The sequence below is a fragment of the Lindgomyces ingoldianus genome (assembly GCF_010093535.1).
Source record: "Lindgomyces ingoldianus strain ATCC 200398 unplaced genomic scaffold BDR25scaffold_16, whole genome shotgun sequence".
Classification (NCBI taxonomy): Eukaryota; Fungi; Ascomycota; class Dothideomycetes; order Pleosporales; family Lindgomycetaceae; genus Lindgomyces; species Lindgomyces ingoldianus.
This window is the reverse complement of record NW_022985177.1, coordinates 635,802-651,695: the sequence shown is the minus strand read 5'-3', so window position 1 is coordinate 651,695 and position 15,894 is coordinate 635,802. Positions and strand designations below refer to the sequence as shown.

The window sequence follows — 15,894 nt, the reverse complement described above, 5'->3', positions numbered from 1 at the left end:
TAATAGCTTTGCTAAAAACTTAAAACTTTTCTTTACAAAGTGCTATCTCTACATGTAATATAATAAAAGTGCTTTTAAAATAAATAAAGAAATAATTTTATAAATAGGCCTACACTTAAAAAAATTACTTACTATATAGTTCTAGCTTTATGCTAACAACTAGATAAACTATTAAATAAATAGGGAACCCTTACTACTAGAAACATAAAAAGTCTTTAAAGACATTAATTTCTTTAAATTAGCCCTAACTACTATTTATAGGTTAGTTAACTAGAAGAAATAAGTAGTTAATAAAATAAACTTTTTATAACAAGAAAAAAGCGTTATCTAATAATACGCAGCCTGCTTTAGAGAATAACTAGCTATCTGCAAATAGACAGATTAAAAAGTAATAAGATAAATGTTTTACCATAAGCTTTTAAAAGTAATTAAAAAATAAATTTACCTACATAAAAAAGCCTAAGAGCTTTAAAGAATACATTAAAAAGGCACTTACTTATAACAAAAGATATGCTAAGTAATATAAAGAAAAAAAATAAGTGTTACAACTTTAAAACCTAAATAGTTTTAAAAAAAAAAAGACATGTTCCTCGTCATCTTAATCAGAGACAGCACCCTGTCCTTGTGAATCATTTTGCGGACGTTTAATAGCGACACTTCAAGGTTTCGTGTTGCATGGATGCAATTTGTGGCGATGATAACGTGAAAATATTCTTCGCGCTCTTTTACAGGCCGCTTTTCAATATCCAGGACCTCGAACGACATGCAATCAATTCCCGCAAATGATTTCCTCGCAGCAGCAACCGGAGAAGCAGATATGTCGGTAAAATTGTATTCGAAAGGGATCCCGTGATGTCGGAGATGGTCAACAATGTATCGCGTTGTTCCCCCTGTACCTGCTCCAACTTCGAGAATGCGGAACTCTCCACTTCCGCTGCAATTTTTAAATGCCTTCAACAGGAAGTCCCCAAGCAGAATCGTAGGCGTCCGGAGTAATGGCCAATTCTCGTATATGTCCTCCAGAGTACGCTTATTTTCCTTGTTACCAAAAACTAGTTGCAGTCCATTCTTGTCACCTCGAAGGCATGCAGCCATTTCCGATCCAACCACCTTGATAAGTTTGTGTACACTGGCATGTCGGGGATACAGCGCATATATTTTCTCGAAGATTTCATCCGCAGGCGTCGTATCAACTGGGGTGCTTGTCCGAACAAAGCCATCTTTGGTCGCTTCAATGAGGTTACCGTCCTCCAGGACACAGTAGAACTGACGTACGAGCTGTCTGTGCATGAGTAACGCCTGAATTTCAGGGACAGCATCGCCTGGCTCTAGTCTATTAACGTCCCACCCAAGCTCGGCATACGCTTCTACAACGTATGCGAGAACGAGTCGTGCCTGGTCCGGGTATACACGGGATTTCCATCAGGAAGTAGTACGGTTTGACTCAGGCTTTCTAGACAAGTTACGTCTCACTTATTATATACTTTTGTTTACTTTACTTAATAGTAGGGGTTAATATAATTAAGTTACAGTTTAATTAAAGCTGCTTGTACTTCTTAACTTTTTACTAAAAGTTACAACATAACTATTAAAGCTTTTAAAGTAGTAAGGTCTCTCTTACTCTTAATATAGCATGTAAGGTTATTTAATTTACTAAAAATAACTTTATAACATAGCTAGTTCTTTTAGAGTTGTAAAGCTTTAATTATAAAGCCTAAGAGATAATTATAGTTATAAGTAACTGTTTTTTTCCCCCTGCTAAAAGCTCTCTTGCAGTTGCAGCTTGTAGAGGGTATACATAGAAAATTAAGTGCTATCTTAAAGAGTACAGGATAGTTACGCTAACTAACCTAGAGCTACTAATCTAAAGGTTCCTTATACAAGGGACTGTTATTTTTTGCTATAATAAGGTTGTCTAAAAAGTTGTTATAGTATAAAGTAAGCTTTAAAGTTTTCTTAGCCTTTTTATAAAACTTTTTTCTAGTAAGTAAAGTTATGTTAACTAAAAAAGTCTATTTATAGTAAAAGTTATAAGCACTGCTAGATAAAAGTTATTTACATTATAGTAGCTTATTAGGCTTATTCTTCTTTTTTTTTTAGCATCTATGTACTTCTAGAAGACTTTAAGCATTAAAGCTTTTACTTTTTTATGCTATAAGCTATAATGCCTTTAATAGTTTTTAAACTAATAAAGATAAAGTCTTAAGTAAAGAATAGTTGCAACTATATAATAAAAAACTAAAAGATTTATAATAAACTTTTTTTAGTATATAAAAAGCTTTTCTAGTCTATATAAAACACTACTTTTAAAGTAGCTATTAACTTTAGGCTCTAGTGTTGCCTTTATTTATAATAGCTTAGTGTAAAGTAATTACATGTTAATAATAAATATTTATAGTAAACTTTACTCTGTGTTTTCTTTTAGTCTTTTTATTATTTAATAAAAAACTTTAAGAAACTTTATAAAATGCTTAGCTTACTTTTACTTTTTTTTTAGTAATTATATCTAATAAAGCTGTGTTACTAGGTATATAAACATTATCTTTATTATTCTTAGTGCTTTACTATTTATAAATAAACTTTATAATAGCATTCTTAAGCTCTAAACAACAGAGGACTATAAAATAGATAGAATGCTAGCAGACACCTTTATCTTATACTAAGTTCAAAGTGCTAAAGCTCTAAAAAGGGTCTTTATTAGATATAAATTATTAAACTACCTTAAAGGCTTTACAGCGCTTATAGAAGAAGAAGATTATATTAATAAAATTATAAAGTTTTTCTATAACTTTATGCTTTTAGTATAAGTTAAACTACTTTTAAAAAGCAGCCTAGGCTAAGGCAGATTTAAATTAGCTTAATTCTTTACTATAATTAACAGCTTTTACTACTAATTATATAGTATAACTAGCGCAGCGTAGGCAGTGCTGCCTATTAAAGTCTATGCTAAGATGTTCCTTTAGAAATAAAATTATAAAGTTATTATTATTTAACATGTTATTAGTAATAAAACATAAGAATTTTAACATAATATTATAGTCCTTAATAATCTAGATAATAGCCTACGCTTAGTTTAGCCCTATATAATTACTAAAAAAATTATAAAAGCTAATAAAAAAGTCTCTCTATAGAAAGTTAGCATTTAATATAAAAATGTTAGTTATGTTATTTTAATTTTTACTACTAAGACACTAAAAATAAGCTAAAGTACACTTACTAATAAAGTAAGCTACTACTTTAAAAAAAAAGAAGTAGTTTAAAGAAGTCTATATATTAATACTTAATATAATCTTTAAGTAGGCTAACTTTAGTATTATTTAAATCTTCTCCTTTTACTATATAAGCTCTATGTGTACGTAGTTTAAAATAGTAGTAGAAAATATAAGAAAAGCGCTAAGAAGATCCCCCTAGTTTTAAGTAATAATGCTTTAAAGTTCTGCTAATAATATATTAAGAAAAGAGATATTTTAGAGAATTACCTAGTTAATAAAAGCAGCTTATAATAACTCTTTTTACTATAAATTATAACTTATAGCTTTTATAGAGCCTACTACTAACACTACTTCTTAAGAGTTTACTAGCTAGTAAGGACTATTAGGTAAAAGCTTCTCTCTAGTAACATTTATCTAGTAGTTCTTAAGTAGATAAGCTATAATATAATAATAGCTACTAATAATTTTACTAGCTTTACACACTCTTTAAGAGTAATAAAAATAGTAAAGCTAAATCTTTACCTTTACGCTATTATTATTTATATGCTAAAAGTTAGCACTATGCTACTAAACAGCTAATAATTTACACCCTTTTTAAAGCTAGCTAAGGTGCTTTACATAGTATTTAAGCTGCTCTACATCTAGCTTTTTCTTTACTACTAATACATTATCTTACTTAATAGGAAAGGCCTAGCTAGAGTTAAAGTAATAATTTTTAAAAAACTTTTTAAATTAAGTATTAAAAACACTAAAAAACAAAGACCCTTTATAAAATAAAAACTAAGAGAGTAAAGAGTGTAACTTCTTAAGTTAATAAAAACTAGCGTAATAAGCTGCTAGAGATAAGGCTAAGCTTAAAGCCTAGGCCTAGTTAGATAGGTTATGTTAGCTCTTTTAAATCTAATTTAACATAGCTATAATAAAGATAATAAAAATAATAAAGAAATATAAGATAAAGATGTTAATTAAGGTAAAAACTACTAGTAAAATAACACTGCTCTGTAATATAGTAAAATCTCTACAGTTAGTACTACACTAACATGTAAATAGTAGCACAAACATGCTCTCTTAGCCCTCACGCGCGTTAGAGACTGCAACCTTAAAAAAGTCTACCTTAATTATAATACTACTTACTTTTAAGCCTTATTAATTAAATTATAATAGTTAAAAATGTAGTTACGTTTGTTTGCCTTATGTAATTGTAGGTAGAGCAAAAGTATTAATTGTACTACTTTCTGTTGGAAACGCTGCACAGGACCAAAAATCCAAATCTCCGGTTAGGGCGGCAATCTGACCATACCCGAATCTCATGTCTCTGAAAGCATCGTATGCGGAAATGATCACACGAGTACTTAATAGATTCATAGACGATGGTGCCTTGCGAGCTAACGTAGACTTTGTTGAAACCGAATCTATATCGCCTCCATCGCCATTTGGAGTCAGAACATCCTTTTGTGAGAAATTTGTCCTTAGCTGATCAGCGTGAGAGTCTTCACTGCTAAGTCCTAGCGTCTCGTCGATGTATGCCGCGATCGCCTGGATGTTGGGGAAAAATAGAAAGGTTGAAAGGTCGATAGAAAGGTCCAGCCCTGCGCGAATATCATTGAGTACTTCAGTGGCTCCTAAAGAGTCAATTCCAAGATCCTCGAGAGTAGATTCATCTGTCAGTTTTTCCAGAGGTATGTCGGTAACGTCATGCAGTATTCGAAGAAGCTCTCTACGTGCACTCGAAGGTTTCTTTGTAGACAATGTACGGGCCTCTGTGGTAAGTTGCTCACCTGCATCAACTGGAGGGCGAGCGGCCCCCTCTACCGGCTCACCCCTTAATAGTCGAGCAAGCAAGGATCGAGGAATTCTTGAGAAGCGGAAGCCAAACGCTGCCATGACCATCTTCTTACTTTCAGCCTCGAAAACGTACGCATCGGATGAAGCTTCCTCATCGTCTTCTTCTGTCATATTTGAGTACACGATCCAATTCTTCGCGTCCGGAGTAAACTGCCCGCCGATCTCGATGTGCTCTATCTGAAAGCATACACGAAAGTCCTCAAGGCTAGAATTGTTGAAGTAGTTCACCAGCATCCCAGCAAGTTGCATGAAGCTGTCCATCATAGGGGTATCAGTAAGACGTTGATCAGCAGGATCATTTGAATCGAGATGAATTGACACTTTGCCCGCGGCTTCCATCCCCACACAAGCTACACTTTTAATCCCTTGGAACGATTTGCTGTATTGCACTATGGGGCTGAATGCACGGTAGATGTGATTACCTTGCATTGTTTCCGCTTCTGGGTGGCTGATAATCTCTTGATACCGGCGGAAGCCGGTCAAAGATTCGAAACGTTTGAATTTCTGCGCTTGGCGGGAGTCACCGCGTTTTCTAAGGTAAACTGTTCCAGTAGACTGTACAAAGGTCTCAACTGCATGACCCATAGCAGTCGGTAACGTCCCGACTGTTATCGAGAATGACCAAAATGGACGCATATCGTCAATACGCTTAACATATAGCAATATCTCCTTAGTAGTGTCCTGGCCTATCGGAGAGTTTATGTGTAGATTCTCTACAGTTGGCACGTATGTCACCGCCTCTTTGTCTGATACAAGGAACAATGCAGCACGCGCAGCTACCTCAAAGTAAAGTGATGCTGGTGCAAGACGTTGGCCTGCCATGATGTGGCCGCTCAGTATTGCTTTGAACCTATCGCTAGACGAGGATATGCGGAAGATGGCCTCTGTTCTGTTGACGTCTCTGAATCGAAGGAAAGCCAAAAGCTCATCATCAGGTTTTCCTTCAACAATATCGGTAGATTTTTTCTCAGCGCTTCGGTCTTTGAACTGGAGCCAATGACGACTTTTCTCGAATTGGTACGGTGGTAGGCTCAAAAATCGATACTGAGATTTCTGACGCCGATGGAAATGCCAATACTGAACAGAGTAACCAGCCTTCCATAAATCGATAGTGACATCAGTGAGTGAGTCTTGTGCATTTGACATAGTGAGCTGAGGTGACAAGAACAGGTGCCCTTGTGTAACTTCTAAAGAGTTTTTGACAAGCTGGATTATAGACGACCCACGACCCGCTTCGAGCCAAGTGCTTTGGGAATATCGTTCTCTAAGCCTTTCGACGGCCTGTTGGAAGAAGACCGGACGTCTTGTATGCTCCGCTATCGCGTGGAAATCCGGATCGGCGACAGTGTAGGTATCGTCACATGTTTCGAGATGTATCGTGGGGCGCATCCATGTAAGCTCCCTCGCCAAAGCAGTGATGTATGGTAGCAAAGGCTCTGTAAACTTGGAATGGAATCCATGTGTGACTTTTAACCTTTCGGTGCGGACAGAATTCCGGAAAGATGGAGAATTTGCGATTATTTTCTCCAACGCACCTATGGCGCTAGTAGATCCAACAACGACATGGCTTTTGGGCCCGTTGTAACAAGCCACTTCGGCGTATTCATCGCTCGAAATAGCGCTCAACATATCCAGCATCTCCACAACCTTCTGGCGGACTGTATGCAAATATAGCATGGATCCTGGCTCATCGCCCCAGAACCTTAGCATGATGGTAGCTCTACCTGCAACTAGCTTCAATGCATCCGGAAGTGACAGTACACCCGAGATACAGAGCGCGGTTAATTGACCGAAGCTATGGCCGATGACGGCACCAACTTCAAGTCCGCAGTCTATCCAGGATTTTGCGGAAGCATACTGCACGGAGAACAGCGCGGTATGTAAAGTGACTAAGTCTGCGATACGGCTACGCTGGAAGATCGCAGGATATAATCCGTCATTTCCGTGTGAAAGGAGTACCTCATTGCAAGCGTCAAGATGATAGCTGAACAACGCCGATGAATGATAGACTTCTTCAGAAAGCCCGATGAAGTCACTTTCTTGACCTCCGAACACGAGGATTATCGGCTTCGGATCCGCTACTTTAATGGTGGTGGTGCCTGCTACTGCTGCTGTAAGCTTGCGTTCGACGTCATGCAGGTCGGTGACAGCTGTTGAGAGGACATGTGGAAGTGTGCGGTTTGCTCTGTCGGCTAGGTTAAACGTCATATCTCTTGGCAGGATATCTGTGGTACTTTTTGACTTGACGTTCTTGAGCCAATCGATAAGCTTCTGACAGTACATTGAAAGACTGCTCTCCGCTCCAGCGGAAATGAATAGAGGGTACCGTGAGGGCTGCTGAGTGGCCTGTATGTTGGTCTTTGAGGTTTGCATGTTCGTAGCCGGCCTTTCCCGAAGTATCACCGCCGAATTGCTCCCTGCGGCACCGTAGCCGTTAACACAAGCAAGCCGAGATGAAGAGGTCCATGGAAGTAAGCTTCTAGGGATTTCCATTCGATCTGGTTCCAAGGCTGGGATTTTCGGGTTCAGGCTGTTATAGCTGGCTTGGGGAGGAATCTTCCCATGTTGCATCATCAAAAGAACCTTGACGAGGCCTGAAACACCAGCAGTGGCTTCAGTGTGACCAATATTTCCCTTAATAGAGGAGAAATATAGAGTTTTATCTCTTAAAGGACCACCAAAGGCTTCACGGATGCTCTGGCACTCCACAGGGTCACCTACGCTAGTGCCAGTGCCATGAGCCTCAACATAGGACACAGCTTCGGGTTCAACGCCTGCGAAGCTCATCACCTTTCGATAAAGGCTACTCTGAGCTCCTGAATTCGGTACGGTGATGTGACTATGGTTTGGATTTTGATTCACGGCCGATCCGACAATAACACCAAGGATGTTATGGTTCTCCTCAAGAGCAGTTGCCAAGGGTTTGAGCACAACCACGGAAACCCCTTCTCCACGGCAGTAACCGTCAGCGCTTGCATCAAACGGCTTGCATTGCCCGCTTGGGCTGAGGAAACCAGCAGCGTTAAGGTTCTGATAGTCAAATGGACTGGTGATAACATTGGTACCACCAGCTATTGCCCGGGAACATTCTCCAGACAATATAGCTCTGCATGCGGTGTTGATAGCAACGAGTGATGACGAACAAGCTGTGTCTATAGTAAGTGACGGTCCGGTCCATCCAAAATTGTGGCTCGTGAAGCCACTCAGGAAGCAACGTGACGTTCCCACGGTAGCATAAGCAGTAGGAGGATTGCAAGAGACATTATCGTAGTAGTTGTTCATGATAGCACCGATGTAGCAGCCGTAATCATTCGGCTCCGATTTTGACGAGGGACTGAAATATCCCGCTGATTCTAACGCCTCGTAGACAACCTCGAGTAGGATCCTCTGCTGTGGATCCCAAGCAACTGCCTCTCTCGACGACTTCTTGAAGAATTTGTGGTCAAAGGCATCGGGGTTGCGGAGAAAGTTGCCCCACCACTCTTTGCCGGCTTTACTACATTCAAGTCCGGAGAGTCCGAGTCTGTCGGAAGGTGCGCGCTTGACCATGCTCTTTCCTGAGCGCAACAAGTCCCAGAGTTCATCTAGAGAGTCTGCGCCAGGAAATCTGCCAGCCATGCCAACGATGGCAATCGAGTGAGCTGGATACTCCGAGATTCTGGCTTGCGGTTCTAGTGGAATTCCGTTCGTGAACTTGTAGGTATCGTTCGAAAATACGCCGTTGGTCGCACCGTTACATCGAGAGTGTTTGGTGGTACTCTTCGAGTCTGGTTCTTCTATATTGCCTATTGCCAAAACTCGGAGATTCGACGCTTGTACAAGAGAAGGAGGAATATGGTTCCCAAATCCTGCATACACAATTACACTGCCCGTATCGGGCAATTGAGCAGTAGCTGCCCGAAGAGTCTGGTACCAGTCCGCAACGTTCAGCAGTGTGTTTTCGAGCGTAATACGCAGAAATGAGCCGTCATTAATGATGTCGCCTGTGACGGTTGATCGCACTGGAGCCCTCATCTTAGCTACATCTGGAAGCTGCAGTTCAGGGTGATGAAGAAAGAAATCCATAAGCCTGCCCACAGCAGAAGAGTAGATAGTGGAATGAAAGCGGCCTTGCACGTGAGTCGGCTTCACCCGCATTCCTTTAGCATGGAACTTCTCGGTAAGGTCTGTAAGACTGTGAGCATTTACCGTGATGGTAACACAGGCATTATCGTTGATGCTGGATATGTATGCCTATTTTTTGAGTTATTTAGGCCTATGAATCTAGATAAGGAGCTCGTGGAGACTTACACTCGGACTTGCTTGAACAAGATCAATAACCTCCTTTTTCCCATTAATATGCCCATCTTTCCAACGAACGGTAAGGCCCGCAGCACAGCTTTTTGGTTCAGCATAGGCCCCATTTTGATCAACATACGCGCCTATGCAAACGGCCAGACGCAGGCTGACGACAGCCCAAGCCGCGATATCTGCCTCAGTTTTGGATGCAGAAACTGCAATGGCACTGAGAAATCCAACACAATAGCCATGAATCCCACCGGCTTGAACAGCTTTAATCACAGAGGAGTGCGGGTCCTCTACATCAAACCAGCTTAGAAAGCGAACGTATTGAGTGATTTGAAGAAGGAGCGTGATCGGTAGGGCGAATACATTAGGGATTGCGTCGGCGTGATGTGGAAAAGTACCGCCATTGAATAACCAGCGTTGAAGGTCACCAAGGTACTTAGATCCCGGGACGTTGGTCAAGCTTTCGTCAAAGGCGGTGAGCGTTTGCCAAAATTTTGGTAATTCCTTTATTGCCTGGTGAAGGCTGTATAATTCAGGTCTTTCGCAGAGTTCCTGCCTTAACTGTGCAAGTGTTTCTTTCGAAGGCAACTCTGTCTGTGGCCCAAAAACGAGTATCGATGGCATGAATCGGTCCCCTCGTTCCGCGGGTGATGGCATGGTCAAGCTACCTAAACGAGCTAAATCTCAATAGTCATTACTGTGTTACTAGAGCGGTTTAGCGAAGGATCTAGCTTTAGGGGGGGTGAGCTGCTGCGTACCATGCAACGGTAAATATTGAGCGGGCTTAGTAGCGCTGTAGGTCGGCAGAATTTAGTGATAATAAGGTAACTGGATGTAAGTACAAGGCAGTTGTGAGCAAGGGCAATGGCGGTGATAGCGAAGACCGGGATCTGACAGCTCGAGAATGGCTGATAACTAGTTCGCCCTATAAATACAGTCTCCCCCCCGGTTCAGGTTTCCAGCCCCTGATCATAACAAGGGTTTGAGCCAAATGGATAGTTGTCTTGCAGCCCGTGGAAAATGCCTCAAGGGTGAAAGCAGGGGACATGGAGAGCCGTGCGAGACACCCTTGAGGGTTAGAGAGATTACGGTGGAGACAAAGTAATTGATTACGTAGTATAGATTATATATGTACTTGGCATCTACCGTACCATTCAGAGAGCGTATAATTTGCCTCCTTGTATGTGGCTATATTATCATCTAGCATGAAGCTAGAAACAAACCCCCCCTAAGGGGGAGCGTATATGCGTGATTGCCCAAGTAGAGAGTAATTTTGTAAGACATTTTTTTGTGGGCATGATCCCTTCTACTACCAGAACTGCCGCGTGTGCACTGCAAAGCTGCTACCTTATCAACCTAACCCTGCTGAAGCCGCATTTACCTTAGTGACTCTGTCTTTCGAGTACGTAGACATTATACGCTGCAGCAAATACTGCTCTACGGTAAGCGGCTCCTTCCAGCTGCTTCCATTTATCGGGTTTAAAACAAAGTCCAAATTCCCATGCATGAAGAGGGCAATGGAATAACGATCTTGCTGCGTCTGTTTGAGGACACGGTGCCAGCTGCTTTTGTATTTCCCACCTGTAATGCTTGATAGCATGTCGCCAACGTTCACAACGTATGTGTCAGAGCGAGGTGGTATAGTGAACCATTCATTTGTCTCTGGGCTGAACAATTGTAGACCCGCATTTTGGTCTTGCAGGAGCAGTGTGATAGCTCCGAAATCGGTATGTGCACCGCAGCCGAATTGATCAATCTTCCTTTCAGTGCTCTCCAGCGAGGCTTTCTCTCCAACTGGATCGCGGGTTCCCCTTGGCTCGACAGGATAATGAAGAAGGCGTAGAGGCACAGCAGGCTGATTCGAAAGAAATGAGTGGAACTGCTCTGGATTCGAGGTTAAGCTTTGCCCAATCATCTCCATAACCCTCGACCCAAGTTCACGCACGGCGGCGTAGTACATTTCCACAGGCTCTCGAAACCAAGACTTGTGCAAGATTGAATCGTCCGGCCAGACATTTGGTCCGGTTAGGATACGGCCAGCTTGAACACGTGGATCGTCAATGGATATGTCGGTGCCAATAAAAAAACTCTGTTATCATTGGATTAGAATGAGTTGAATGGCTTTAGAATATGCGAAACCCTATCGAGGCTAGAGCGTGTGCACGGCTCACCTCTTTGAGATCCGGTGCCGAGGATGCGCTGTAGGATTGCGTCCCAATCTTGTCATAACCCCTAAAGCCTATGTTCTTTTCAATATCCAATTTCTCCTTCTCCTCAATAGGAAGCGCGAAAAATTCCTTGGCTGCGTCAATAGCGGAATCCTGTAGATCTCTTGAAACTCCATGGCCTGTTATTTGGAAAAACCCTGTCTTTACGCACGCCGCGCGGATTGTATCAATCAATTGCCGTGCCTCAGAAGAAGTTGGATCACTTAGGTAGGGTCCGATGTCGATGGTGGGTACCACACAACCGGTACAGGGGCTGGGAGATTGGAGATGAATCTTGTGTGCGTTGGTCGAGATGCTGGCTTCTTTCGAACTCATTATGAGAGCAGGAGGTTCCAATGACTGGATTATCATATAATTGGCGAATCTGAATTAAACTTAGAAGTTGCTTCTGAACCCGATGTACGTACAATCCCATTAGACCGGTCAGAATTGGACGAAGGAGAACTTGCATTATCTACTCCCTACGTGGTCTAATGTTGCATCAAGCGTGCAAATACCACTTCATCCTACAGAATTTTATTTCATTTCACAGGATCACCATTATGATCCATAGTTATAAGTAAATTACTATTAAGGTTAGATTCTAACGTTAACGCTATCGGGTTGGCGAATTAGAGAGCCGAATAGACACAATATCGGAGTCCGAAATCCCACGCAAAGACGTTCGCTCTACAGAAATCCTTCCATGGCGCGGTTTAGTGATGCTCACCACGAGGGTGTGTGCTACCCGAATGTCGGTAAATCTTCTCAAACGCTCTAGCACAGCATCCTGTTTGGGAGTTGCACTGGAACACCTGCCCCGTGTAGCACGCCGGCGGATATCGCGAAAATGGTCGCAGGCCGAGCATCCCTGGCGTGATTTCAAGTAGTTGGTCATCGAATACATGGTGCACGCAGCTCCCTCAGAGAGTGCCAGCATTTTTGGCCGGTGGTTTCCGCTTATTCTTCTTTGCATTTCGCAACATAGTTCATCTTGGCAAGTGGGGAGGCAAAGTTGGCGGAAATGGAGATTTTGGCCACTCGGTAGGAGCTCAGCGACTTGGACAGTGGGAGTTTTACCTAGTGGACGTTTATTTGTATCACGAGAGAGGTTAGCGCTAGTGTGTACGGATCCGTATAGTTAGGCCTATTAGCCAATCTCTTCCTCCTTCAATCAATAACTTTCAATTTCCTCCAATTACCAAAACTGCATTTGCATTCAAGATTTTAATCCTAGTAACCTCATTTTATTCTGCGACACCCAAATATGCAGCCCATACACAGGTGTATGCATAATTACTCTACGCGCTGGGGTCCTCCTCCTCCAAGATCATGGCCGCCGTCGCCTCTGCGATAGCATACATTGCCGCCTGATAGTGTGACGCTATAGGTAGTGGCAAAATACTTGCATCACTGACTCTTAAACGTTTGATGCCTTTAACCTTACATTTGGTGTCCACAACAGTGCCCATGGCCGCTGTACCGGCATTTTGATAGAAGCTAGAGCCCATAAGAGCAAGGCGAGAATCAATCTCCTCGTCCGTACTCGCACTTGTGAGTTGCGGGAAACCTGGTGGAGGGCTTTCTCCTTCAACCACGCTCTGTCCTTCTGGGGTTTCCATTGCTCGTATAGTTGCACGTATGCCCTCGCGCAAAAGTGCGCGATCGACCTCAGTACTCAAATACTCCGGGTCGATGATTGGATCATCCGTAGCATTCGTGGAAGCAAGAGTGACTTGTCCACGGCTAGTGGGGAGTAGTAGGAGGGTGGGTGTGGATATATGAGTTCCATCGAATGGGAGTCGGTATTCCGTACCGCCACCAGCAATAGGCGCATAAACTGTCAAGAACTCGATATGTGCGCGAGGACCTGGGCCATACAGCTTATGGAGACTGGTCCCGTCAGCAGCGGCGGCGGCGGATATTAGATCATTGGGGATAGTGATAGTGGAGATCCAGTCCACTGCAGTTCCCGTGAAGTATTCCGACTTGTTGAAAAGGGGTGACCCTACCGCAAGTCCCTTTTCCGGATTGCGGAGCTTCCAGAACAGGGATCCAGAGACGTGGTCATGTAAATTTTTGCCGACTGGAAGATCGGCAATGCTACTTATTCCCAGAGAATGGAGGTGCTCCTTCGGCCCGATACCCGACAGCATAAGAACTTGCGGAGTTCTGATCCCGCCGCAGCTTAGGATAACCTCCTTGCAGGCTTTGATAGACTGGCCATTCTGCAGAGTGACTCCCGTAGCGGTTTTGGTGTGGATATTGATGTCAATTCGTGCAACAGTGGTGTTGGTAAATACATCGGTTTTGGAGAGATCGTAGGCCAAGCCAGAAGGCTGCCTTTGGTTGTTCTTCCAATTCTCGGTGAATTCGCTTATCCCAAACGGGTCTCCGCTGTTTCCATCGGGATTGACTTTGAGGCCACTTTGTTGGAGTGCATTCAAGATTTCCGTCCTCAGAGGATATTTTTTGGTGCCATGAATCACAGAAATCGGCCCATCAAATCCGTGTACCTTGCTGCTGACGTTCGAACCTTGATAGTTCTCCGTCTTCATGAAGTACTTGAGCAAGTTGCCATAGTTCCATCGTTCGTCCCCCACGTGTTTAGCCCAAGCTTCGTAATCAGACGAGTGACCACGAGTCCATAGACCGTAATTGACCCCACTAGATCCGGAGAGGAGTTTGCCGCCATAATTCGGGACTTCACGATTATCGAGCGCAGCTTGTGGAGTGCTCTTGTAATTGTACTCGGCAGGAGTGCCGTGTAGAAGTGGCGCGCCAGAAGAGCTCATAATCTCGGTCGAATAGTTCACTGGGCCCGTCTCGAAGAGAGCCACGCGGTGGCCGGCATGGGAAAGGCGAGAGGCAATTACGCAGCCGACGGTCCCACCGCCGACCACCAAATAGTCATACACTGTAGACATGTTGAGTTGAACCATGGGATCACAATTTTGCAAATATGTTAGGTTTTGAACGTTCAGCGTATGCTTAAAGTGCAGATTAGAGAGCTTTTACGATGTCGCTTCTGAGAGGCATAGTTCTCCCCAAACAGTTATGTCTGACCACCATGCTGAAATGTCAGGCGCGAGTGCGGTCTATGCACGCCAATATATCTGAAGTCCGACGCCCCGTTCAGGGCCCTGGTCTCAACAAGCGGTAAAGGCGTTGTGTAACAAGCCGTATCCGCTCCTTCCAATACCGGATGCATATCTCTATTATTCACTGTACATCTTGCCAAGCCTTTTCTCTTATTAGTTTAAAAAAGGGCGAGATTAATGTCTAATTAGCTTATAAAACTTTCTACTACTTTTATAAATATTCTAGATTTTTAAGGCAAATAAATATATTTTACTAGGTTTATTACTATATTCTAGATGTTTTAATGCAATATTATAATGCTATATTCTATTATTAGTAGGCTAAAGTTTACCCCTTTGTTACTGTTTATAGTTTTAAGGTGTTGCTAAGCTAGAATTAGTGTGTTAGTGTCTGTATTTTAGTACTATCCCCTTTTCTTAGTTATATCTGCTAACACTATTACTTAGACTTAGTATGTCTTTCTAGCCTTACTGTAAGAAATGTTAAACTTATTACTTATTATCTAACTTTATAACTAACTAACATAGTGCTTTATATAAACATTATTAGCAGCATAAAAAATTTATTTATTTATATTTATATTTTTTTTATTATTGCTAAATTGTCCTAGAGGAAATAACATGCTTTTTAGAAAATTAATTTTAACTTACTAATATAAAAGGTATAGTATAATGCTTATAAAGAATAATCTTTCTATTACTAATAGATATAAACTATGTCTTCTACTTTTTTATATTTAAATATGTTTAATTCTATTTTAATTAGTTAAATTTTTTTAACATTTACACTTACTTTTTTTTATTTACTTAAATATTAATTAGTTTACTCTAACTTTTACACCTTTATTTCCCTTTATCTATCTAAACTTTTAACTTTAGTTAACGTTTTTACTGTTTACTATGTTTTAACATACTTTAATTATATTTACTTTTTAGCTTTTTATATTTCTTAAGCTTAATCTAATTAATACTAAAGAACTATGCCTAGCTGCATATATTATAGGTGTACTCTACTATTTGCTTATTAATCTTAGCCTAATGCGCAATCCTACTGCTATGTGTATAAAATATAGTGCTTATTATTAGATTAATAAATATTTAGCTAGGTCTACTACTAGCTAGCTAAAATATAGGTTCTGCTGCTTTTAAGAAGATATTTATTTAAAGTTTTATTAAAACCTGCTAGTTATTATTTAAAGTTTATTAGATAGTTTTTATACTAAAAGTGTATATTTTTATAAT

General features: G+C 41.4%; 4 protein-coding genes across 4 annotated transcripts; 1 reads left to right on the top strand and 3 right to left on the bottom strand.

Annotated features, from left to right (window-relative positions):
- Window positions 1-567: 567 nt before the first annotated feature.
- On the bottom strand, window positions 568-9,968 carry BDR25DRAFT_369219 (putative Phthiocerol synthesis polyketide synthase type I PpsA; the record flags this gene model as incomplete). The annotated part of the gene is made up of 11 exons (XM_033697092.1): window positions 568-1,395; window positions 2,481-2,485; window positions 4,466-4,563; window positions 4,603-6,110; window positions 6,141-6,244; window positions 6,284-7,249; window positions 7,499-8,087; window positions 8,286-8,728; window positions 9,011-9,290; window positions 9,348-9,561; window positions 9,757-9,968. 11 exons carry the CDS (start codon window positions 9,966-9,968, stop codon window positions 568-570), a joined length of 5,247 nt encoding a protein of 1,748 aa, XP_033547601.1.
- Window positions 9,969-10,695: 727 nt separating this feature from the next.
- On the bottom strand, window positions 10,696-11,887 carry BDR25DRAFT_369215 (putative 2OG-Fe(II) oxygenase family oxidoreductase; the record flags this gene model as incomplete). The annotated part of the gene is made up of 3 exons (XM_033697091.1): window positions 10,696-11,130; window positions 11,167-11,433; window positions 11,516-11,887. 3 exons carry the CDS (start codon window positions 11,885-11,887, stop codon window positions 10,696-10,698), a joined length of 1,074 nt encoding a protein of 357 aa, XP_033547600.1.
- Window positions 11,888-12,045: 158 nt separating this feature from the next.
- On the top strand, window positions 12,046-12,782 carry BDR25DRAFT_355220 (uncharacterized protein; the record flags this gene model as incomplete). Its single annotated transcript, XM_033695424.1, has 4 exons — window positions 12,046-12,124; window positions 12,188-12,351; window positions 12,380-12,634; window positions 12,693-12,782. The coding sequence occupies 4 exons, from the start codon at window positions 12,046-12,048 to the stop codon at window positions 12,780-12,782; spliced, it is 588 nt and encodes a 195-aa protein (XP_033547599.1).
- Window positions 12,783-12,852: 70 nt separating this feature from the next.
- Window positions 12,853-14,493, bottom strand: BDR25DRAFT_355219 (alcohol oxidase; the record flags this gene model as incomplete). The annotated part of the gene is made up of 1 exon (XM_033695423.1): window positions 12,853-14,493. The coding sequence occupies one exon, from the start codon at window positions 14,491-14,493 to the stop codon at window positions 12,853-12,855; it is 1,641 nt and encodes a 546-aa protein (XP_033547598.1).
- Between the last annotated feature and the right edge of the window lie 1,401 nt (window positions 14,494-15,894).